Source organism: Bos mutus, chromosome 15, assembly GCF_027580195.1.
Source record: "Bos mutus isolate GX-2022 chromosome 15, NWIPB_WYAK_1.1, whole genome shotgun sequence".
NCBI classification, from domain to species: Eukaryota; Metazoa; Chordata; class Mammalia; order Artiodactyla; family Bovidae; genus Bos; species Bos mutus.
Window position 1 is genome coordinate 4,559,282 of NC_091631.1, and position 24,909 is coordinate 4,584,190.

At 45.8% G+C, this 24,909-nt stretch overlaps 1 protein-coding gene and 1 pseudogene across 1 annotated transcript in view; one reads left to right on the forward strand and one right to left on the reverse strand.

Annotated features, from left to right (window-relative positions):
* Positions 1–1,308: 1,308 nt before the first annotated feature.
* On the reverse strand, positions 1,309–16,947 carry LOC138990980 (protein enabled homolog pseudogene; annotated as a pseudogene).
* Positions 16,937–24,909, forward strand: part of NUP160 (nucleoporin 160) — a 43,639-nt gene continuing 35,666 nt past the window's right edge. The window contains exons 1-5 of the mRNA XM_005909819.3: positions 16,937–17,051; positions 17,322–17,433; positions 21,620–21,830; positions 22,365–22,587; positions 24,678–24,756. Coding sequence (XP_005909881.2) covers positions 16,952–17,051; positions 17,322–17,433; positions 21,620–21,830; positions 22,365–22,587; positions 24,678–24,756 — 725 coding nt within the window. The 5' untranslated portion in view covers positions 16,937–16,951. The remainder of the gene's footprint in view (positions 17,052–17,321; positions 17,434–21,619; positions 21,831–22,364; positions 22,588–24,677; positions 24,757–24,909) is intronic.

Below are 24,909 nucleotides of genomic sequence, written 5' to 3' on the forward strand. Positions count from 1 at the left end.
GATGGAGGAGCCTGGTAGGCTGCAATCCATGGGGTCGCTGAGGGTTGGACACGACTGAGCGACTTCACTTTCACTTTTCACTTTCATGCATTGGAGAAGGAAATGGCAAGCCATTCCTGTGTTCTTGCCTGGAGAATCTCAGGGACGGGGGAGCCTGCTGGGCTGCCGTCTATGGGGTCGCACAGAGTTGGACACGACTGAAGTGACTTAGCAGCAGCAGCAGCAGCAGCAGGGATTAATAGAGTACGGAAACCCTTTGTATAACACTATTTTGCAACCACTCTATAGTCTAAAATCAGAAGAGCTGACTCATTGGAAAAGACTCTGATCCTGGGAAAAAACTGAAGGGAAAAGGAGAAAGGAGAAAGGGGTAGCAGAGGATGAGATACTTAGATAGCATCACCGACTCAATGGACATGAATTTGGGCAAACTCCGGGAGGTAGTGGAGGACAGAAGAGCCTGGCGTGCTGCAGTCCATGGGGTCGCAAAGAGTCAGACGTGACTTAGCAACTAAACAATGACAAGGCCTTGAAAAGGTCACTACATATCAGTATGACATGCACTAAGGTGTGCAATTTAAAAAGCTAGTTTTGTGGTGCTTGTAATTATATTATAAACATGTCCACATGCATAAATGTAAAAAAGGTTGAAAACCTACAATGAATCTACAACATACTTTTTAAACACTTTATTTTTATGAATGTATTTTGCTGCATCAGGTCTCCACTGCATCACGCAGGATCTTTCATTGCAGTGGTAGGCTTCCTAGTTGAGGTGCTCGGGTTCGATAGTTGCGACTCACAGGCTTAGGTGGAATCTTAGCTCCCAGACCAGGGATTGAACCCTAGTCCCCTGCATCGCAAGGCGATTATTAACCACTGGACCAGCAGGGACGTCCCAAATCTACAATATATTGTTTTACATTTGACCACTGGTTCGTATTTGTAGGAGTCATAATTTGGTAAAGCATTGTAATAATTTAGGAAGGCATCTACATCTTTTAATTCTGGATGAACTTTATGCTTGAATCTATGACATTGCATGAGGACTAAACTTGAGAGACTTCCTATCATTCTAAAATTCCTCACTCTGGACAAATAATTTTTAGGACACTTTCTTGTAAATATCACCCTCTGAAAGCATATACAGTTCCACTTATTCTGTATTTTATGATCTTAACCTACGGGGCTGATCTCAATTATTATCGCAACATCAAATATGACAGGGAGACAAACCTGAAACACAACAGTATAACTTGCCAAATCCTTTTTTATTTATTTAGTTGTTTATTTCTGGCTGTGCTGGGTATTCGCTGCCATGTGTGGGCTTTTTCCAGTTGCAGCGACTGGGGGCTACTCTTCGTTGCATTTGCAACTTGCCAAATTCTTCACCAACGTTCTCTGAAAAAAACTTCTCAAGTCTTTCTCTCCTTTTTTAAAAATAACTTTATTATCTTTGGCTGTGCTGGGTCTCTTATTATCTTTGAGCTGTGCTCAAGCTTTTCTGTAGCTGCAGCGAGCAGGGTTTAACTCTAGTTGCAGTGCTGGGGCTTCCCACAGCGGGGGTTTCTCTTGTTGCAGAGCAAGGGCTGTAGGGCACTCGGGCTTCAATAGTTGTGGCACACGGGCTTAGTTGCTCCACAGCAGGTGGGATCTTCCCAGATCAGGGATCGAACCCATATCTCCTGCATTGGCAGGCAGATTCTTAACCACTGAGCAGGCAGGGAAGCCCTCTCTTCTTTATTTTAGCAATGGATTATGGAAAATGTGCGATTTTGTCTTGACATGAAAATATTTCACAGCACAGTGTTCTTACCTGATGGGTTTCGTATTTTCTATGTAACTGATACAGGAATTCCTATACGATTGTCTTCCATCTTGCTATAAAGGTCAGGGGGGAAAAAGCAGCAAACTGGGAGAGAAACAGCCAGAGTAGTATCATCTGAAGGCTTTCAAAGCATGTTGGTTTTTTCCCTCCTTTCCAACTGTTTGTCTCCATCATCTTACAGCTCACAAAATGTAAAGGTTTCATTGTTAGTGTTCTTTGCAGGGGTTGGTTTTTTTTTTTTTTTTTTCCTCTCTCTCTCCAGATTTAAGTCCTATCTCTCCTTAGTTTGTTTCTCTAGGCAGCATTTGACTTGCTCACTTCCAGCTTGATTGCATCAGTGAGCTTTTCTTTTGGCTAATTCTTTTCTCGTTTCATCTAAAATGTCCTGCTTCAATCTGTCCTAGTCCAGGCCCCCCGTCTGGACTCTGCCAGCACTGCCCTGTGACCAGGGTGCAGAGTTTGGTCTGTGTAATGAGTCATAGGGCCTGTGATCAAAAAGATCTGGTTTTTCTTCGGAGAATCACATCTGGAAACAACAGGTGACTTGCTGCCATTCCTTGTATTTGTTTTTTCCCAAGGTTCTCCTGTCGGTTCAGGCGTACTGGTTGAAGAGGCCTTAGAAGTTACAGACTCTGAATCTTCATTTTTGCCCTCTTTTTGTTCTATTGTTGATCCCTTTTCAGCAATTCTTTTCCTCCTGGCCAGCAGGGCACTCATTTCTTCCACTAAATCAGTACCCTCTAGAGGAAGGGGTCCATTTCCACGACCGTATCTCTTTTAGATGAGGCCGAATTCACACCAATCAAACTTCCTCCGCTTGGAAAGAGGCATCCTCCATCCGTGACACTTTGCTAAGTTTTGGGTCAGCAACTGCAGCTGCAAGTCCAGTTAAAGGGCGATTGTCTTCAGACGTGAATCCCGTGGCTGGGGGGTGAAATCCAGATGCAGGGAGGTGAGGAGCAGGAAGAGGGGGTGGAGGAGGAGGGGGGTACTTGACTAGGAAGAGGTGGTGGAGGAGGTGGAGGCCCTGAGGATGGAAGTGGAGTGGGTGGAGGGGACCCTGGGGGAGGAGGGGGTGCGGCTGATGCCTGGGCAGGACCTGGGCGGGGAGTGGAGGGGTGGCTGGGGTGCAGGTGGTCCCATGACAATGCCCTGAGCAGCTGCCTGCAAGCCTGGCTCCGAAGCTGAGGAGGCCCCTGGCACGGAGTTCAGAGGACTCTCCACAGAGGCAGAGGTGGGGGCATTTAATATTCTCTGCTCTCGCGCCCTCTCTAGCTGCTCCTGTGCTGTTACCGTCCCCTCACCAGGTCCAGTCTCTGAAGCCTCTCCCACTCCTCTCCTGCTCCAGTGATCCTGACGTTCCCTCTTCTCTCTCTCCAACTGCTCCTGTTCCAGTCGCTCCCTCCCCGGCCTCTCCCTTTCTACCCTCTCCCTCTCCAATCTCACCCTTTCCCTTCTTTCTCTCTCCAGCCTTTCCCATGCCAGCTGCTTTTATGGTTGCTGAGCTTGTAGCTGCCTTCTTTGAATTTCCAAATTGTGATGGGCCATTGTGAACTTGGGCAGGTAGTCGGGAATTTTGTCCCTGTTTCCTATGAATTCAACACTTCTAAGGCATGCATCAGGGCACTTGTGGACACTGGCATCTTCTTTGCTGCCAAAGTTGAGACCCTTCACCTGTCTAGTGTCCTGCCCTGGGTGGAGGGTCTGAGTAGCTTGATTGTACTTCAACCCTTTAGGAACAATACAATTTATCATGGTCTGATGATGGTCCTGAATCTTCCTGCCCACCACTTCCTGCTACCTGTATGATGATATAACTCTGCTGAACCCAGCAGAACCGCCAGCTGGCACCCAGTTTTTACTGGCATCATCTTAAACCCTTACAGCAGCTCTTGCCTGACGGATATTCTGTTTAGTTTTTATTTTAAACATATCATGTCACTCCCTTCTCCTCTGCAGTTTTTGCTGAAAAACCAGCTGATAACCTTATGGGAGTTCCCTTGTATGTTATCAGTTGCTTTTCCCGTTGCTTTTAATATCTTCTACTTTTAATTGTCATTTTGACTACAGTGTGTCGTGGTGTGTTCTTCTGTGGGTTTACCTGTTTGGAATGCTCTCTGTTTCCTGTGGGTGACTGTTTCCTTTCCCAGGTTAGGGAAGTTTTCAGCTATTCTCTCTTCAAACATTTTCTCAGGCCCTCTCTCTCTCTTCTCCTTCTGAGACCCTGATAATGTGAATCTTAGGGTGCTAACTGTTGGTCCAGAGGTTTCTTAAACTGTCCTCTTTTCTTTCTTTCCTCTGCTCCACCATAGTGATTTCCCCTACTCAGCCTTCCAGCTCACTAGTCTGCTCTGCTTCATTTACTCTACTATTGGTTCCTTCCAGTGTGTCTTTCATTCCAGTTATTGCATTGTTCAATTGTTTTGGTTGTCCTTTATACTTCCTCTTTGTTTAAAAAAATCCTTCTAACTTATGGATCTGTGCATCCATTTTTCTCCCTAGTTCTTGGATCACCTTTACCACTGTTACTTTATCACTGTTTACAAGGGCTTCCCTTGTAGCTCACTCGGTAAAGAATCTGCCTGCAGTGCAGGAGACTGGGGTTCAATCCCTGGGTTGGGAAGATCCTCTGGAGAAGGAAATGGCAACCCACTCTAGTACTCTTGCCTGGAAAATCTCATGGACAGAGGAGCTTGGTGGGCTGCAGTCCATGGGGTCGCAAAGAGTCAGGCACGACTGAGTGACTAACTCATGTAACTCATTACCATTGTTAGTCTGAACTCTTTCTCCGGTAGACTGCCTATCTCCACATCACTTGGATTTTCTGGAGTTTTATCTTGATTCTTCATCTGAAACAGATTCCCCTGCCACCTCATTTTGGGTTGTGTTTCTCAACTCTGGAGAAGCAGCCTTCAGTAGGAGAGGTCCTATGGGTCCCAGAAGTGCCCTCCTCTCTCATCACCCAAGGGCCAGGGGCCAGCGGTCCCAGGGCAGTGTCTAGCCTGCATTTGCAGACCACAGGCTGCTGGATTGTAGCTTTCTTCCTTCTAGTTTCTGCTCCCTGGTGGGTGACAGGCTGGTCTAGAAGCTTGTGTAGGCTTCCTAGTGGAAAGAGCTGATGCCTGCTGATGGGTGGGTCACAGGTTGTGTGACTCTGAAGTCAATTTTGACTCAGGGAGGACACGTCAGTCCTCAGACCCTGGGAGCACCTGGGGTGGGCTCAGTTCTGAGCTTTGAAATTAAGGAGAGATGAAGCTGAAGATCCAGCCTCTCTCTGACTTTCAGACCACAGACACCAGAGCTTTAGTGCCAGGAAAGAACTTGAAGGTCAATGAGTGCAACACCGTCTCCTAAGTAACCGAGACAGAGATCTTGGGGGACTCAAGTGACTTGAGGGGACTTCCCAAGTGACAAGAGGTGAGCTGGGACAGAGCTAGACCTTGAACCCCGGTCTTCTACCATCCAGCTGAGGTTCTTTCCAGTACTGTATCATCAATTTTGGAATTTAGAAAAGATCCTCCCTTTGCAACTACTTTTTCCCAGCTGGTTCCCAGCTGGCTGCTCATCCTCAGATGATCCATCAGCCAAGAGCTGATGTGTGAGTGAATGTCTCCCATAGGATTCCAAGAGGAGATACTCAGAGGCAGAGATCTGCATGCAGGACGTTTGCTGGAGAGTGCTCCCAGAACGAGCACCTTGAAGGGACAGAGAGGGGCAGGACAGGCAGAAAGAGAAGCTGAAGCCTCAGATATTTCCAGTCACTGCCCTGGAGTGCAGATGGTCCTTCAGGGTCGTTCCAGATCCAACCCAGGGGGTGAGACCTTCACACTCCCCACACTGAGCACTCATTGGATGCAGGGGGCATAACCATAGGCCAGGCAGCTCCCTTTAGCTGAGAGCAAAACTCAGTGAGCTAACATCAGGGTGTGCAGGGTTTCATTCCTTTTTGGAGACTCGAGGTGAGAATCTCTGTCTGCTTTTTGCAGCCTCCGGAGACTGACCACACTCATTGCCCATGGCCCCCTTTACATGCCAGTCATTTCATGTAACTCTGACCTTTCTTTGGTCCTCTCATCTTTCCAACCTCAGCAGGGATGTGTTCTCTCTTTTTAAGGACTATGTGATTAGACAGGGCCCACCTGCATGATCCAGGCTCACCTTTCCATCTCTAGATCCTTACTGTACTCATACGTAGTACAAAGTCCTGCCATGTAAGGTCACAGGTTCCAGGGATAAGGAAGTAGACATATGGGGCGGGGGGCATTGTTCTGCCTGCCACAGTATGAATTAAATATATTTATAAGAATACTTCATATGTTCATAGCAGCATTATTCATAGTAGCCAAAAAGTGAAAATAACCCAAATGTCCAGCAACTGATATCTGTGTATGTATGTGTGTATATATAATGTTGTTCAGCTGCCAAGTCCGACTTTTCAAGACCCCATGGAGTGCAGCACACCAGGCCTCCCTGTCCCTTACCATCTCCTGGAGTTTGCCCAAGTTCTTGCCCATTGAATCAGTGATGCCATCCAATCATTTCAGCCTCTGTCGCCCTCTTCTCAGCTTTCAATCCTTCCCACCTTTAGGATCTTTTCCAATGAGTCGGCCCTTCACATCAGGTGACAAAAGGATTGGAGCTTCAGCTTCAGTATCAGTCCTTCCAAGGAGTATTCAGGGTTGATTTCCTTTAAGATTGACTGGTTTGATCTCCTTCCTGTCCAGGGGACTCAAGAGTCTTCTCCAACACCTCAGTTCAAAAGCATCAATTCTTCGGTGCTCAGCCTTCTTTACAGTCCAGTTCTCACATCTGTACATGACTACTGGAAACACCATAGCCTTGACTATCAGACGGTAACAGGCAGGAAGGCCAGGGGTTTCCAAATGGGGGAAATAGGCTGCAAATGTCAGACATTTCTTATCTCTCTTAAGCAGCAGGAGGAAACAAACTAGTGTTACATTTTTTCCCCTTCTCTATACAAATTTAAAAAAAGGTTTCTCTTAAAATTCTGTGTTGCCATAATGACACCTGGTTCTACCTGAGCTTAACTTTTCTCAAACCTTGAGCTAACCAATGCATTTTTCTTATGGAAATGTTTGTCTTAAGCTCTGTTAATGTGCTGTGTATTTACCCCAGACTCTTGTCTTCAAGTTGGTTCCGGTTCTGCCTAAAGGCTCAGAACTGACTTGACAAACCAGTATGTGATACTCATGCATTGTTCTCCTAATCCATGTTAATGAAACTATGTATTTGTATGGAAATCTACCTTTCTTCAAGATTCATGTCAATCATTTTATGGCCCAGGATGACTCACCTGGTGCCAAGGTTATTTCAAAATGCATCTTGTGGGTGAGGGGGCTGGTGCCATTCTCTGAGTTTTGAGACATTTCCTTTCTTTAATTAGCAGACTGCTAGTAGCTATGTAACATCCAGCTAAAGACTAGCGGGGGGGCACTCTTTCTGCCCCCTTCTGAACTCTATGTCAGAAGCTTTCTCTATCTCTTTTATACTTTAATAAAACTTTATTACACCAAAGCTCTGAGCGATGAAGCCTTGTCTCTGGCCCCAGATTGAATTCTTCTCCTCCAGAGGCCAAGAATCCCGGCGTCTTTTGTGGTTTAGCAACAACCTTTCAACTACACGGACCTCTGTTGGCAAAGTGCTGTCTTTGCTTTTCAATACATTGTCTAGGTTTGTCATAGCTTTCCTGCCAAGAAGCAACTGTCTTCTAATTCAGGGCTGCAGTCACCACCCACAGTGATTTTTAGAGCCCAAGAAGAAGGACTCTGTCACTGCTTCTACCTTCTCCCTTCTATCTGTCATGAAGTGATGCGACCCAATGCCATGATCTTAGTTTTTTAAATACTGAGTTTTAAGCCAGCTTTTTCACTCTCATTCCTCACCCTTACCAAGAGGTTCTTTAGAAACAATAGTTAGAACCTTGTATGGAACAACTGACTGATTCAGGATTGAGAAAGGAGTATGACAAGACTGTTTATCGTCATCCTGTTTATTTAACTTACATGCAGAGCACATCATGTGAAATGCCGGGCTGGATGAGTTACAAGCTGGAATCAAGATTGCCTGGAGAAATACATAAATGCAGTATAGCTAAATTTATAGAAACCTAAGTAGATTACCAGTTCCAAGGGCTGAGGGGGTGGAAATGGTCAATGACTTTTAGGGATGATAAAAATGTTCCCAAATGAGATTGTGGTGACTGTTACACAACTATATGAATATACCAAAGTCATTGAATGGCACAATTTAGAGGCGGGGATTTTACAGTATGTGAAGACTATCTTAAGAAAGTTGTGGGGCTTCCGTGGTGGTCCAGAGGTTAAGAGTCTGCCTTGCAGGGCAGGGGACACAGATTTGATCCCAGTCTGGGAAGATCCCACGTGCCTCAGAACAACTAAGCCCATGTGCCACAACTACTCAGCCTTCACTCTACAACCGAGAACCACAGCTACGAAGCCGGCATGCCCTGGAGCTCTATAGCCTACAGCCGAGAACCACAACTACCGAAGCCGGTGTGCCCTGGAGCCCGTGCTCTGAAACAAGAGAAGCCACTGCAATGAGAAGCCCGAGCATCACAACCAGAGAAAGCCCACACAGGAACAAAGATTCAGCACAGCCAAAAAATAAATAAACAAAAAAATTATTTTAAAAAGTTGTTTAAAACTGCCTTACAGGGGATTCCCTGATGGTCCAGTGGTTAGGACTCCATGCTTTCACTGCCAAGGGCCCAGGTTCAATTCCTGGTTGGGGGACTAAGATCCTGCAAGCCTGAAAGTGCAGCCAAAAGAACAAAAGATGCCTTAGAAGTAATGTGTCTTTCATTTTATATCAAGACATTTAGGCATGAGCAACAGGGGTAGCCTAGCCTGGCCAACAGGATGCAAGCTGATCTCTAAACCCCATTCCAGACACACCCAGGAGAGTTCACGGATATGTTACCAATAACCACAGAGACTTTTCCAACTCCTGCATATGCACCCTGGGCACACAGTGGATACAAACTAACCACAGGGGCTTCCTCAAGTCAACTTAGGCAGCTAGGAGCCCACTAAGGGTTCACTAATATTCTATACGTACATACATCTGATTATAATAGACTGAATTATGGGAAGATATGCACAACAGAGCCTATAGTTATATAACTTGTAACTGTCAACTGGCCTTGAGCATATGCCCATTTCCTTTCTTGACTGGTGGTGGGTACAAGCCCTGTTTTGCACAGGACACAACCAAGAGGAGGAGACAGGAGGGATAAAAAGGGGGAAGCCAAGAGGGATGGGTAGGACAACTTCTTTAGGCGTAGAAAGTATTACAGGGTAGGGGTCGTCCATGTGGGCTGGAGTTGAGCCTTTAGGGACCCACCTTTCCAAACCCTAGTTAGTACTTGAATCCCTGGGGCTTATAGTGGCAGTCCCTCAGAGTCCTTCTGGGTCCTGGTTGACACCCTCCAAGCGTATTTCTTGTTGGAAGTGCCCAATGGCCATAGTGTAAGATAAGAGGCTTTGAATCTCTGGATCTAGAAAGAGGTCATTGACATAAACAAAAGGTCATCTCAGAAGCAGGCACTTTACATCTGGTTGTCCTTATTAGTGAGCAACACTAAGACTGAATTCTGGGTTAAGGTGATGCCAATGGACGGAAACTATATTTTTAACAAGCACTTCAGAAAAGTCATCTGCCTTACAGGGATAATATTACTTCACAAGGGATGTGATGAAAATGAAATCAGAACATGATATAATTAGTAAAATCATAAATAATGTCTCCTCCCAAGAAAGATGTCCACACCCTAACCCCTGGAACCTGTGGTTATGCTACCTGACGTGGCAAAAGGAACCTTGCAGACATGATTCAGTTTATGTATTTAGAGATGCAGAGATTAATTTGGATTATCTGGGTGAGCTCAACCTAACCACATGAGTCCTTAGATGCAGAGAACCTTTCTCGGAGATCAGAGACAGAGATGACATTGCTGGCTTTCAAGATGAAAGAAGGGTGTCAACAGCCAAAGAACGTGCTGACCTCTAGAAGCTGGAAAAGACAAGAAAAGAGATTCTCTTTTTTGTCTCCAGAAAGAATATAGCCCTACAGACATCATGATATTAGGCCCATGAGACCCTGGTTGGACTTCTATAGAACTGTGAGATCAGAGTATTGTTTAAGCCACTAAATTACCACTAAATCTGCAGTAATTTGTTAATCAGCAATAGAAAATTCTTACCAAACAGCACAAAACTCAAGTTTCCCCATCCCATGGGTAAAAAAAGCACAGTTTTATTAAAAAAGAACAAATTCTACTGACTTCTGCCCCCACCTACCCAGTCCCTGCTGAAGAGTCCCTCAAACTTCTGAGGGTTCTCAGGGGATCTCTATATTCATGAAATAATCTGCTTCTGAAATAATCCATTTCTAAACAGTACAAGTACTCTATCAACTGTTTAAAACTGCTAATAAACAGCAATGTCTTACTGTATAGCATGGGGAACTATATTCAATATCCTATGATGAACCATAACAGAAAAGAATAAGAATGAGCTTATAATAAATGAGCTTCCCTGGTGGTTCAGACAGTAAGGGATGTGCCTGCAATGCCAGAGACCTAGGTTCCATTCCTGGGTCAGGAAGATCCTCTGGAGAAAGGAATAGCTACCCACTCCAGTATTCCTGTCTGGAGAATGCCATGGACAGAGGAGCCTGGTGGGTTACAGTCCACAGGGTCACAAAGAGTCAAGACACGACTGAGCAACTAAAACTTTTTTCATATGTATAAGTGAATCACTTTGCTGTATATCAGAAATTAGCACATTATAAATCAACTATACTTTAATAATTTTTTTTAAAAAGGGATTAAAATACTCCCCCCATAAAAGAGATGCTGTACTGGATAGGCTCCAGTCTCCTTTGGGGACCGCCCCTGCTACACTAGACCCCAGCTCTTGCCAGGGACTCATTCCACCCCTTTGATCACCAGATTTCTGGAAAGCCTTTAAATGGGCAAAACTGCTCTGGGGTCATTCATTTTGTGGGGGAGGGAATGCTGGCTCTCTCCGTGAGAGCAGTCTCAGTGCAGCATCTGTGAACCCTCAATGGTTCATAGAATTGGTAATAAACTTGGTCTCTTTCTCATTCTAGTCCCCCATGCTGCCTCCACAGGCCTCAGAGTTAAGTCCAGTGGGAGTGTTGGGAGGGAGATAAATCACATCACACCCAGAATGCTCCCCTCGCCACTACAGTTAGGTCCTATGGCATTAGGCAGTAACAGGTTCCTTCTCTCCCAAAGCAAGTTTGTTTCCCAAGACTCTTTTCAGTCCCCTGGCAAACAGGTTTGAAGAACAAAGTGAAAGGCAGTGAAAAGGTGACTGGAACAGTGGACTCCAGGTGGGATGGAGGGGCTGCACTGCTAGAGTGGGTGTTCTGGTGTTACTGAAAGGAGTTTGCAGGGCCCGGCTGCTTGCCGCTCAAAAGACAACAAATAGGCCAGGATGGCGGAAAGGAAAGTTTGCTTTATTTCAGATTCTGGCAACTGTTGGGGGAGGGTAGCAGACATCTGTCCAAAGGCCAACTCCCCCAACCCCCTCCACGAGAATGGGGTGAGAGCTTTTATAGACAGAGGGGGGCGGTGGCTATATGCAGAAACAGCACAGTCATCTCTAACAGTCATCTTCAGATTGGTCATCAGTGGTCTGACCAGCATCATCTTGATTGTTTTCAGTACCATTAATCTTCAGGTCCAGGGTCCCTTTGTTCTCATTTCTTTGTGGCCAATTCTTGGAATTGTGGCAACTCATGTCCTGGGTACGGTCTGGTCATTGTGTCGCTAACTTCTCCACCTGGTGTTTTAGTATCTGTAAGACAGCTCACAGGATATGGCTCAGAATAGTTAGCCCTTGAGAAAGAACTAAAGGTCCTTGACTATGCTTAACAACTACATTATTATTTAGTCTCCTTTAACTGTTTTCCTTTGTTTCTGCATTTCTCACTTCTCTGATTAAACTTATTTTTTGACTAAAGTTTTTCACAGTCAAAAGGCAGGCACAGGACATAGTTGGGGGGGAGGCAGGCTATGGTAAGGAACATAGGGTCCTGCTCCATCTCACTAGCAGGAGTGAGCTGGAAAAACAGTGGAGAGCAGTTAGAACAGAGGAATGAAACAGGGAATGCCAGTGAAGGGTTGCGGCCACTGTTAACAAGAAACAACAGAAGTGCTTAACAAATGTTAACTAGCAGGGGACAAAAATACCTTTTCCCCCTGCAAAGGACTATTTCCCCCCCAATAGATCCCAATTCCCTCCACAGAACATCTACTCTGCCCTGTGCTGTGTTCAGCTGTCTCACTCTTGTGACTCCATCAGTTCAGCTCAGTTGTCATGTCTAACTCTTTGCGACCCCATGGACTGCAGCACACCAGGCTTCCCTGACCATCACCAACTCCCAGAGCTTACTCAAACCCATGTCCATTGAATCAATCATGCCATCCAACCATCTTATCCTCTGTCATCCCCTTTTCCTCCTTCCTTCAATCTTTCCCAGCATCAGGGTCTTATCCAGAGTCAGCTCTTCCCATCAGGTGGCCAAACTACTGGAGCTGCAGCTTCAGCATCAGTCCTTCCAATGAACACCCAGGACTGATCTCCTTTAGGATGGACTGGTTGGATCTCCTTGCAGTCCAAGGGACTCTCAAGAGTCTTCTCCAACACCACAGTTCAAAAGCATCAATTCTTCAGCACTCAGCTTTCTTCACAGTCCAACTCTCACATCCACACATGACTACTGGAAAAACCATAGCCTTGACTAGACAGACCTTTGTTGGCAAAATATCTCTGCTTTTTAATATGCTGTCTAGGTTGGTCATAGCTTTTCTTCCAAGGAGCAAGCGCCTTTTAATTTCATGGCTGCAGTCACCATCTGCAGTGATTCTGGAGCCCCCCAAAATAAAGTCTGTCACTGTTTCTATTGTTTCCCCATCTATTTGCCATGAAGGGATGGGACCGGATGCCATGAGCTTCATTTTTTGAATGTTGAGTTTTAAGCCAACTTTTTCACTCTCCTCTTTCACTTTCATCAAGAGGCTCTTTAGTTTTTCTTTGCTTTCTGCCAAAAGGGTGGTGTCATCTGCATATCTGAGGTTATTGATATTTCTCCTAGAAATCTTGATTCTAGCTTGTGCTTCATCCAGCCCAGCATTTCGCATGATGTACTCTGCATGCAAGTTAAATAAGCCAGATGACAAAACAAAGCCTTGACCTATTCCTTTCCCAATTTTGAACCAGTTGTTTGTTCCATGTCCGGTTCTAACTGCTGCTTCTTGACCTGCATACAGATTTTTCAGGAGACAGGTAAGGTGGACCTTACCCCATGGACTTAGCCCATTGTGATCCCATGGACAACCTTAGCCCATTGTGAACCCATGGACTTATCCCACTGTGACCCCATGGACAACCTTACCCCATTGTGACCCTATGGACTGCAGCAAATCAGGATCTTCTGCCCATAGAATTCTCTAGGCAAGAATACTGGAGTGGGTTGCCATGTCTTCCTCCAGGGGATCTTCCCAACCCAGGGATGGAACCCTTACCTCCTTGCATTGCAGGTGGATTCTTCACCCCTGAGCCACTGGGTAAGCCCCTACTCTGCGCTACATATGACTAAAGCTGGAGTATCTTCCAAACACCCAAATCACAAATGGAAGAAACAGCAAATTCCTTTCACCTATGCAAGTGAGCAGCATTTATGTAATTCTAGCAGGGAGCAGCATCAATATTTACCTGAATACATTCAGTTCAGTTCAGTTCAGTCGCTCAGTCATGTCCGACTCTTTGCAACCCCATGAATCGCAGCACACCAGGTCTCCCTGTCCATCACCAACTCCCGGAGTTCACCCAAACTCATGTCCATCGAGTCAGTGATGCCATCCAGCCATCTCATCCTCTGTCCTCCCCTTCTCCTCCTGCCCCCAATCCCTTCCAGCATCAGGGTCTTTTCCAATGAGTCAACTCTTCGCATGAGGTGGCCAAAGTACTGGAGTTTCAGCTTTAGCATCAGTCCTCCCAATGAACACCCAGGACTGATCTCCTTTAGGATGGACTGGTTGGATCTCCTTGCAGTCCAAGGGACTCTCAAGAGTCTTCTTCAACACCACAGTTCAAAAGCATCAATTCTTCAGCACTCAGCTTTGTTCACAGTCCAACTCTCACATCCATACATGACCGCTGGAAAAACCATAGCCTTGACTAGATGGACCTTTGTTGGCAAAGTAACATCTCTGCTTTTCAATATGCTATCTAGGTTGATCAGAACTTTCCTTCCAAGAAGTAAGCGTCTTTTAATTTCATGGCTGCAATCACCATCTGTAGTGATTTTGGAGCCCAAAAAAATAAAGTCTGACACTGTTTCTACTGTTTCCCCATCTATTTCCCATAAAGTGATGGGACCAGATGCCATGATCTTCGTTTTCTGAATGTTGAGCTTTAAGCCAACTTTTTCACTCTCCACTTTCACTTTCATCAAGAGGCTTTTGAGTTCTTCACTTTCTGCCATAAGGGTGGTGTCATCTGCATATCTGAGGTTACTGATATTTCTCCCGGCAATCTTGATTCCAGCTTGTGCTTCTTCCAGCCCAGCGTTTCTCATGATGTACTCTGCATATAAGTTCAATAAGCAGGGTGACAATATGCAGCCTTGACGTACTCCTTTTCCCATTTGGAACCAGTCTGTTGTTCCATGTCCAGTTCTAACGGTTGCTTCCTGACCTGAATATAGGTCTCTCAAGAGGCAGGTCAGGTGGTCTGGTATTCCCATCTCTTGAAGAATTTTCCACAGTTTATTGTGATCCACACAGTCAAAGGCTTTGGCATAATCAATAAAGCAGAAATAGATGTTTTTCTGGAACTCTCTTGCTTTTTTGATGATCCAGCGGATGTTGGCAATTTGATCTCTGGTTCCTCTGCCTTTTTTAAAACCAGCTTGAACATCTGGAAGTTCACAGTTCATGTACTGCTGAAGCCTGGCTTGGAGAATTTTGAGCATTACTTTACTAGTGTGTGAGATGAGTACAATTTTGCAGTAGTTTGAGCATTCTTTGGCATTGCCTTTCTTTAGGATTGGAATGAAAACTGACCTTTTCCAGTCCTGTGGCCACTGCTGAGTTTTCCAAGTTTGCTGGCATATTGAGTGCAGCACTTTCATAGCATCAGCTTTCAGGATTTGAAATAGCTCAACTGGAATTCCATCACCTCCACTAGCTGTGTTCGTAGTGATGCTTTCTAAGGCCCACTTGACTTCACATTCCAGGATGTCTGGCTCTAGGTCAGTGATCACACCATCGTGATTATCTGGGTCATGAAGATCTTTTTTGTACAGTTCTTCTGTGTATTCTTGCCACCTCTTCTTAATATCTTCTGCTTCTGTTAGGTCCATACCATTTCTGTCCTTTATCGAGCCCATCTTTGCATGAAATGTTCCCTTGGTATCTCTAATTTTCTTGAAGAGATCTCTAGTCTTTCCCATTCTGTTGTTTTCCTCTATTTCTTTGCACTGATCACTGAGGAAGGTTTTCTTATCTCTTCTTGCTATTCTTTGGAACTCTGCATTCAGATGCTTATATCTTTCCTTTTCACTTCTCTTCTTTTCAAAGCTATTTGTAAGGCCTCCTCAGACAGCCATTTTGCTTTTTTGCATTTCTTTTCCATGGGGATGGTCTTAATCCCTGTGTCCTGTACAATGTCACGAACCTCCATCCATAGTTCATCAGGCACTCTATCAGATCTAGTCTCTTAAATCTATTTCTCACTTCCACTGTATAACCATAAGGGATTTGATTTAGGTCATACCTGAATGGTCTAGTGATTTTCCCTACTTTCTTCAATTTAAGTCTGAATTTGGCAATAAGGAGTTCATGATCTGAGCCACAGTCAGCTCCTGGTCTTGTTTTTGCTGACTGCATAGAGCTTCTTCATCTTTGGCTGCAAAGAATATAATTAATCTGATGTCGGTGTTGATCATCTGGTGATGTCCATGTACAGAGTCTTCTCTTGTGTTGTTGGAAGAGGGTGTTTGCTATGACCAGTGCATTCTCTTGGCAAAACTTTAATAGCCTTTGCCCTGCTTCATTCCGTATTCCAAGGCCAAATTTGCCTGTTACTCTAGGTGTTTCTTGACTTCCTACTTTTGCATTCCAGTCCCCTATAATGAAAAGGACATCTTTTTTGGGTGTTAGTTCTAAAAGGTCTTGCAGGTCTTCATAGAACCATTCAACTTCAGCTTCTTCAGCGTTACTGGTTGGGGCACAGGCTTGGATTACTGTGATATTGAATGGTTTGCCTTGGAAACGAACAGAGATCATTCTGTCGTTTTTGAGATTGCATCCAAGTACTGCATTTCGGACTCTTGTTGACCATGATGGCTACTCCATTTCTTCTAAGGGATTCTTGCCCACAGTAGTAGATATAATGGTCATCTGAGTTAAATTCACCCATTCCAGATGGGTGAATACCAGAATATATTACGGTTCATTATACAAAAATACTCGTATACAGTCTCTCAGAAAAATTCCAACACAAAAGGACACTCTGCCCTTCACTGCCCCCGCCCCCATCACCCACCATCCCATCCCAAGGCTCGCTTAAGGGTGAATAAAAGGAGACAGAGCGGAGATGCACTGACAGACACTACGACGCAGGGAGAGGTGACCGCAAGCTCGAAACCCAGCAGAGGGCGCCCGTCTGCCGGGCCTCCCTGGACCTCGCCCCTCGCGGCAGGATGAGACCCTAGGCCCGCGCCAGCGTTTTTAAAATGGAAACAAACCCGGCCACCCCCCCTGCCCCGAGGCCGCCGGGAAAATGGCGCCGCCCCTTGGGGCGTCCTAGTCGGCCACGCAAAGGTTTCCTCAGGTGGAGTCCGCAGGCTTCCCCTAGCCCCTTCTCCCTCGGCTCCCTCCCTGCGCACCTTGTCTCCAGCTAACTCGGTGGACGCCTCACAACGCAGGATCCGGCCGCCCTCGACCTCTCCGGGCTTCTCCACCTGCCCGCCTGCTCCTCCCCCGGAAGTGACGACACCCACCCGGCCCTGCTGGTGTCCCGTCGGGCCTCGCGGCGGCGCGGGAAGATGGCGGCGGCGGGAGCCGTGGAACGGAGCTTCGTGGAGGTCGTCGGCGCTGAGCGCGAAAGGCCGAGGCACTTTCGGGAGTTCACTGTTTGCGGCATTGGTACGGCAGCATCCCAGCAGAGCGCGATCCGAACCTTCCCCTCGGGCCTCTCCTGTGGATTCCTCAATCCCTAACCCCCCCGTTACCCTTCTGAGCCCACATGCCTATTAGCACAGGAATCAGAGCTACCTTAGTGTCCTGCTGCCTCCTCTTTCCTCCCCTTTCATTCTGTATGGACTCTCAGTCCGTCCTCCTCTGCTTTCTCAGCGACCTCAGTCCGTGTCATCCCCAGAGAACCACGTGTGCAGGCTGACCACTGACCTTTTGCAGGAACTGCAAATGCAGCGGCCGGAGCCGTGAAATATGGTGAGAGCGCGGGAGGCTTCTACTATGTGGAAAGTGGCAAGTTGTTCTCCGTCACCAGGAACAGATTCATTCATTGGTGAGTGCTGTGTTTGGCAAACCCTCTGGAAGGTCGGGTCGTTCGGCGGCTGAATTTGCGTGTCTGACCCTAAGGTGTCATTCATTTTCCGAGTGGTTGTAGACAGGAAAAGAAAAAAAGCCTGCTTTCTGTTTATGTGTTAATCAGTGGATAATTAAGGAGACCCAGAGTTCTGGAAGAGGTACCCTACCAGGCAACACTAAAAGCAGAAGAAATGTAGCATAGGGGCTAAAGCCCCAAAGACCAGTTTTAAAACCTGAGCCCATTATGTGTGTGTAGTGCTTTACATTCATTCTATGAATGAAGCTTCCTTCGTTCTATGAATGTTTGAGCCTTTACTTGTCAGGCACTGATAGGTGTCCTGGGGACAAAATGACTAACAAAAACAATCACCGTTTTCATCATGCAGGGTGTGGCAGTGTAAGAGAAGTGGACCTACCTTTCATGGGGCAGTTTTGAGAAGGAAAAAGGCATTAAACTAATGTTCATACATAGGTATATCAATACAGATTTTTCATTCTTGCCTCAGAGGAGAAGAATAGGGCTTTGAGAGGCTAATGGGAAGACCAAGTGTTATTGGTGGGGCTGGAAAGGCCTAAAGTAAGTCACATTTCACCTGAGATTGGAAGGGGGAAAGGTTAGCCAGGCAAGGTGTTGCGGGAGAGGGCATTTGAGCAAGTGGGATCACTATCTCCAAAATCCATGAGGTGAAAAGAATTTGACAGGTTTGAGGAACTGACTAAAGATCTATGCGGCTTAACTGCAAATGGGCAAAATGGATAAGGACGTGAGAGATGCTGAGACTAGGTAGCTAGGCCGGACTCATCTTGAAGGACCTCAGGCTGTGCTTGGTCTTTGTTCTGGTGCACGGGCTTCTCATTACGGCGGCTTCTCTTGTTGCAGAGCGCAGGCTCTAGAGCATGGGCTTAGGTACTGCATAGCATGTGGAATCTTCCTAGGCCAGGGATCGAACTGGTGTCCCAAGAGTTGGCAAGCAGATTCTTAACCACTAGACTACCAGGGAAGCCCCAAGATATGTGAATTTTATCCTGAGTATGTTGAGCAGTCACTGAAAGTCTATAAAGGATTACTAACATGATCAAATGGAGAAGGAAATGGCAACCCACTCCAGTGTTCTTGCTTGGAGAATCCCAGGGACAGGGGAGCCTGGTGGGCTGCCATCTATGGGGTCGCACAGAGTTGGACACGACTGAAGTGACTTGGCAACATGATCAAAATCACATTTTAAAATAATCAGTCTGCTTTGTGTAAAGTAGATTTGGGATGGATGGGTAAAATACAAAAGAACAGTTTGCTTTTATGATGGACAGAGTAAGACATGGTGACTCAGCTGTGGGAGTGGCTAGAAAAACAGAAATAGATGGATTCGAGATACACTTAGAGGGTAGCTTCATTAGGACCAGGTGATAGACTGACTATTGGATAAAGGATGGTAGGGAAAAGGAGGGAGCAAGGACAAGTTCCTGTCTTTTGGTGTGACTGACCAGATATCCTGCAGAAGGATTGCCATCTTCTGAGATATAGAAGGTGGGTTTTGGACAGATGTTAAGTCATTCTTTTAGATGTGCTATTAAAGTGTCTGTGTAGTTGCTCTTTGACAGTGTCAAGTAGGCATTGAACTTTATAGGCTCAGAAGAAAGACCTATGTTAGAGGTGCAAATCTCATTGATTTCAGAAATATTTTTGAGTGCCTAATATGTTCTGACGCTAGAGCTAAAGAATCCACCTGCCAGTACAGGGGACACAAGAGATGTAAGTTCCATCCCTAGGTCAGGAAAATCCCCTAGAGGAGGGCATGGCAACCCACTGCAATATTCTTGCCTGGAGAATCCCATGGACAGAGGATCCTGGCAAGCTATGTAGGGCTTTGGGTTGCAAAGAGTCAGACTGAAGTGACTTTGCACACACACAATGTGTTCCAGTGGACGTTTAGGGACTAGGAACATAGCAGGGAACAGAGCAGACAGTCCTTGCTCTCAGAGGGAGCTGATCAACAACAGTAAACCCAAAAAACAGTAGTTCATCAGGTAATACGTGGGATGGAGAACAGGGAAGGGAGAAGGGGAATTATTACGTTTAATATTTCACATAGGGTAGTTGGGCAAGACTCAGTGATAAGTTAACATTTGAGCAGAGGAAATAAGGGTACCCAAGGGATGAGATTTCAGGTAGAGCCTTCGAAGAAAAAGGGCAAAAATGCTGAGACAGGAGCTTCTGTGTTGTTTTCAAAGAATGGCAAAGGGCCAGAAGTCTGCCTCTTGGGAGAATGAAGGATAGAGGAATAAGGTAACCAAGGGGCAGATTGGGGCTTTGTCAGTTATTTCAAGGCTGTGACTTTTACTTTGAGTGAGAGGAGGGTTTTAAATGAAGAAGTATTATGAATAACAGTGTTTTTAAAAGATTGCTTGTCTGCTGTGTTGAGAACAGAGTGTAGTAGGAAGGGGTGGGAGCAGGGAGACCAATTAGAGGTTGGTGCCACAATCCACACAAAAGACAATGGCTTAAAATGAGTTTGGTATTGTTAGAGGCTGTGAGAAACGTTCTAATAGTGGATATATTTTAAAGGTGATTTTGTTAGAATTTAGTATCGAATCAGATGTAGGGTATATTGAAAGAAAAAATTCAAGGGTGAGCCCCATATTTTTTGGCTTGAGCAACTGGAAGTTATAGAGACGCCATCCGTGAGTTGGAAAAAAGTGCAGGTGAAGCAGATGTTTTTTCTGGTTTGCTGGGTCCAGGAATTCTGTTTCGGACAGGTGTAGTTTGAGATCCCTGATACACGAGTGCACGTTTGAGGCAGTGAGTGCACGTTTGAGGCAGTAGTCAGGTGGGTGGAGAGTGTGGGCTGAATAAGATACAGATTTAGAAATTGTTGCCAGTCAGAGCTGGTAAACCAAAGGGGATCGCCTGTAGCAGCGGTCCGCAGGCTTCGTGGCGCCAAGGGCCAGTTGCCTGGAAGACGGTTTTCCCACAGACCTGGGGTGGGGGACCGGTTTCAGAATGATTCCGGCATGTTACATCGGCTGTGCCCTTGGTTACTGTGACATCAGCTCCACCTCAGATCATGAGGCGTTAGATCCCGGAGGCGGAAGCCCGCTGACACAGAGAGGAGATTCAGGTGGTGCGGTAGATGAGGTGGCGCTGGTTAGGACACTCCCAGCATGGTGCCGTCTGTGGTTCCGAAGCTACCACATAGCAGAGTTGTACGTGAGGATGAGTCTACCCTGCTTCCTAGCAGGAGGAAGCTTTAGAAGGGAAACACCCACATGTATAAGATCACCGTAGTTTGATGCTATAGTAATTATATGTAGAGGCCACATTACACTATAAGGTGTGAGTGTGTGCTGTGGATTTTAATCCTGCTGCTAAGTTGCTGCTAAGTCATGTCAGTTGTGTCCGACTCTGCGACCCCATAGACGGCAGCCCACCAGGCTCCCGTCCCTGGGATTCTCCAGGCAAGAATACGGGAGTGGGTTGCCATTTCTTTCTCCAGTGCATGAAAGTGAAAAAGTGAAAGTGAAGTCCCTCAGTCATGTCCGACTCTTCGCTACCCCATGGACTGTAGCCTACTAGGCTCCCCCATCCATGGGATTTTGAGTACTGGAGTGGGTTGCATCCTAGTGGAGTACTGGAGTGGGTTGCATCCTAGTGGAGTTTAATTGAATTGACTATTGTTCTAAAGGTTTCCCAGGTGGCGCTAGTGGTAAAGAACGTGTCTGCCAATGGGGGAGACAAAATAGACCTGGGTTCAATCCCTGGGTCAGGAAGATCCCCCCTGGAGGAGGGCATGGCAACCCACTCCAGTATTCTTGCCTGGAGAATCCCGGGAACAGTGGAGCCTGGAGGGCTGCAGTCCATAGGGTTGCAAAGAGTCTGAACTAACTGAAGCAACTTAACACTTTGTTCTAAACATACTATCAAGTTTGGAAATGTCTCCATTTAACAGAGAGTCATATAATAATAGTTGAATTGTATATAATACTGTGTTTTGTAGACTATACAATGTGGTTTGGAATGGCAGAATTGATTTGAGTTTGCTTATCCAAAATTTTTGAATTAGGAGAGTTCACCTGAAAACTATTGTCATACATTTCCATGCAACAATCAGAAAGAAAAGCGTAAACTCTTTTTTTTGTTGTTTTTTACAAATGTCTCTTTTTAATAGGAAAACCTCTGGAGATACATTGGAGCTGGTGGAAGAGTCATTGGACATAAATCTGTTGAATAATGCAGTTCGCCTCAAATTCCAAAACTGCGTCCTTCTACCCGGAGGAGTTCATGTCTCTGAGACTCAGAATCACGTGATAATCTTGATATTAACCAGTCAGACAGTGCATAGGTTGCTTTTACCACACCCTTCCCGGATGTATAGGAGTGTGAGTTGGTTAAGTATAATGTCCTTTATTTCTCAAGTTACTCAGTCACAAATTTAGTATTAGAGCAGTGTCCTTTGGAATTGAAGGAAGGGTAGATTCCTTGCTAGCCCTAACCAAGCACACGTTCATGCTGTTATTGTTTATCCCTAAGTCATGATCGGCTCTTTTGCGACCCTATGGAGTATAGCCCGCCAGGCTCCTCTGTCCATGGAGTTGCCCAGGCAGGAATACTGGAGTGGGTTGCCATTTCCACCTCCAGGGGATCTTCTCCACCCAGGGATCGACCCCACATCTCCTGCACTGCAGGCAGATTCTTTACTGAGGAGCCACTGGGGAAGCCTCATACTTTCCTAGTTACTATTTTAAATGATCAAATACATTTTAAGTTGCAAAAATAGTTTCATTAAAAAGAACAGCTTCCTTTTTCAACTCAACAATTTTTTTACTTTAAAAACATTGATAGCAATTGGGAGGAACTGAGCAAAATTCGTTTATTTTGATTTTAACAGATTTTTCTTTTTCATTTCTCCACAGGAGTTGGCAATTGAAAGTCAGATGCAGTCAATATTCACTGACATTGGAAAAGTTGATTTTAGGGATCCTTGCAACTATCAGCCGATCCCATCAGTGCCTGGCCTCTCCCCTGGTTCTGCCACCTCAGCAGCCTGGCTGAGCAACGATGGGGAGGCTCTGTTTGCTCTGCCATCTGCCTCTGGGGGAATCTTTGTTCTTAAACTACCTCCTTATGACATACCTGGTAAGAATGGGAATGCAGCATGGGTTTAATTTTAAACAAATACTGGCATTAAGATGGACGTTAGAAGTCCAAGGCTGTTATCCAGTGCAGGAACTGCTTCCAAACCACCCTAAAATGGTTCTTCATTATTGCTTGCCTAATGAGTCCCTAGCACTTTACAGTTTTTCCCAAGAGGGTGGGATTTTATACAGTGAATGAAAACTGCAGCTTACTGGAATGTAGGAAAACAGGTGGCTGTAAGGTGGCCTATTCTAAGGCCTTTAGTAGGGATGAGTTGACTGATGTCTATTTTCAGTTTGAGGTGCTGTAACTAAAATAAGTTTACCTGAAACAAGGAAGCTCAGTGCTGCTACCATGCTCCAGGTTACCACCTTCTCTTACCTGAACTATTGCATTTGCTTCCTAATTATCTTCCCAGATCTGTCCTTAGCCCTCTGCAGAAACTTCTCAGGCAGACCAAGACATTTAAAACCTACGTTGAGTCATGCCATTCCACTGCTCGAAGCCCTCGGGTCAGGGCTGTTCTTCATCTCACTCCAATAAACCCAGCGTCCTATGGCAACGCCCCGCTGCCTCTCTAACCGCATCTTCTCATTCTTTCTCCCCTCCTTCTCCAAACCAGCCACATGTCTTCTGGCAGTTCCTTGAACATACCAGGTGCATCTGCCTAAGGGCTTTGGTGGTGTTCAGTCGCTCAGTTGTGTCTGACTCTGCGACCCAATGGACTGCATCGCACCAGGCTTCCCAGTCCTTCACCATCTTCCGGTGCTTGCTCACACTCATTTCCGTTGAGTCAGTGATGCCGTCCAACCATCTCGTCCTCTGTTGTCCCCTTCTGCCTTCAATCTTTCCCAGCATCAGGGTGGTGGTTTTCCAGTGAGTCGGCTCTTCACATCTGGTGGCCAAAGGATTGGAGCTTCAGTTTCAGCATCAGTCCTTCTGATGAATATTCAGGATTGATTTCCTTTAGGATTGACTGGTTTGATCTCCTTTGATCATCCAAGGGGCTCTCAAGAGTCTTCTCCAACACAGTTAAAAAGCATAAAGTCCTCAGTGCTCTGCCTTCTTTATGTTCCATTCGCAAACCCATGCATGACTGCTGGAAGAGCTATGGCTCTGACTATACAGATCTTTGTCAGCACAGTAATGTCTCTGCTTTTTAATACGCTGTCTAGGTTGATCATAGCTTTTCTTCCAAGGAGTAAACGTCTTTTAACTTCATGGCTTTAGTCACTGACCTCAGTGATTCTGGAGCCCAAGAAAATAAAGTCTGTCGCTGTTTCCATTGTTTCCCCATCTGTTTGCCATGAAGTGGTGGGACCAGATGCCATGATCTTAGTATTTTGAATGTTGAATTTTAAGCCAGCTTTTTCACTATCTTCTTTCACCTTTATCAAGAGGCTCTTCTTCACTTTCTGCCATAAGGGTGGTGTCATCTGCATATCTGACGTTGCTGATATTTCTCCCGGCAATCTTGATTCCAAGGCTTTGGTAGGAATAGTCTGTCCCCAGCTACCATTGTGGCTCATTCTCTCAACTCCTTTAGGTCCTTTCTCAGTGGGTGATCTGACCACTTTTTAAAATCGTAACGCACACCACCCCTCCCCCCATTCACTGCACCCTTCTGTGTTTTCTTTTTCTCCGCTTATGGCGTTCTGTTTACTTTGTTAACTGTCTGCTTCTCCCTTCCTCTCAATGGAATGTTAAGTTCCAGGAGGACAAGACTGTTTTCACTTGTATTTTCTGCTGTATCTCTCGCATTTAGAATTGTGCATAGCGCAGGAAAGTTACCGATTGTTGCTTTTGGAAAGAATGAAGTGCTGCTTCTGAGCAGCAACATGGGTTCCCATTTATGAATGGCAAAAATTTCCCCTTGGAATATAAAACTGCTGTTGCTATTGATCCAGTAATGATTCAGAATATTTTAGTTAGGAGAGATCTATGGAAAAGGTACAGCCTAAGACTTCCTTGGTATAGAAAGCTCACCCATTATAAATTCCTTGTTCACGGTTGCATGCTCTTGTCTTTGGGTTTCGCCAGGTATGGTCACGGGGTGCCTTGGTATCACTGGCTTGTTTTCCATCTTGCAGGGGTGGTGTCAGTCGTGGAGCTGAAACAAAGCTCAGTGATGCAGCGCCTGCTCATAGGCTGGATGCCCACAGCTATCAGGTGAGTGGTCTCTAGCCGGTGAATCAGAGGGCCCAAGAGTGTGAGCTTTTGCCCTGGTCAGCGGCAATTAATGCTTCCAGTCTGACTCCAAGACAAATAAACGTTATGCTGGAAAGAAGAAGGGTCTACACAATACTGCATTCTGTCTATAGT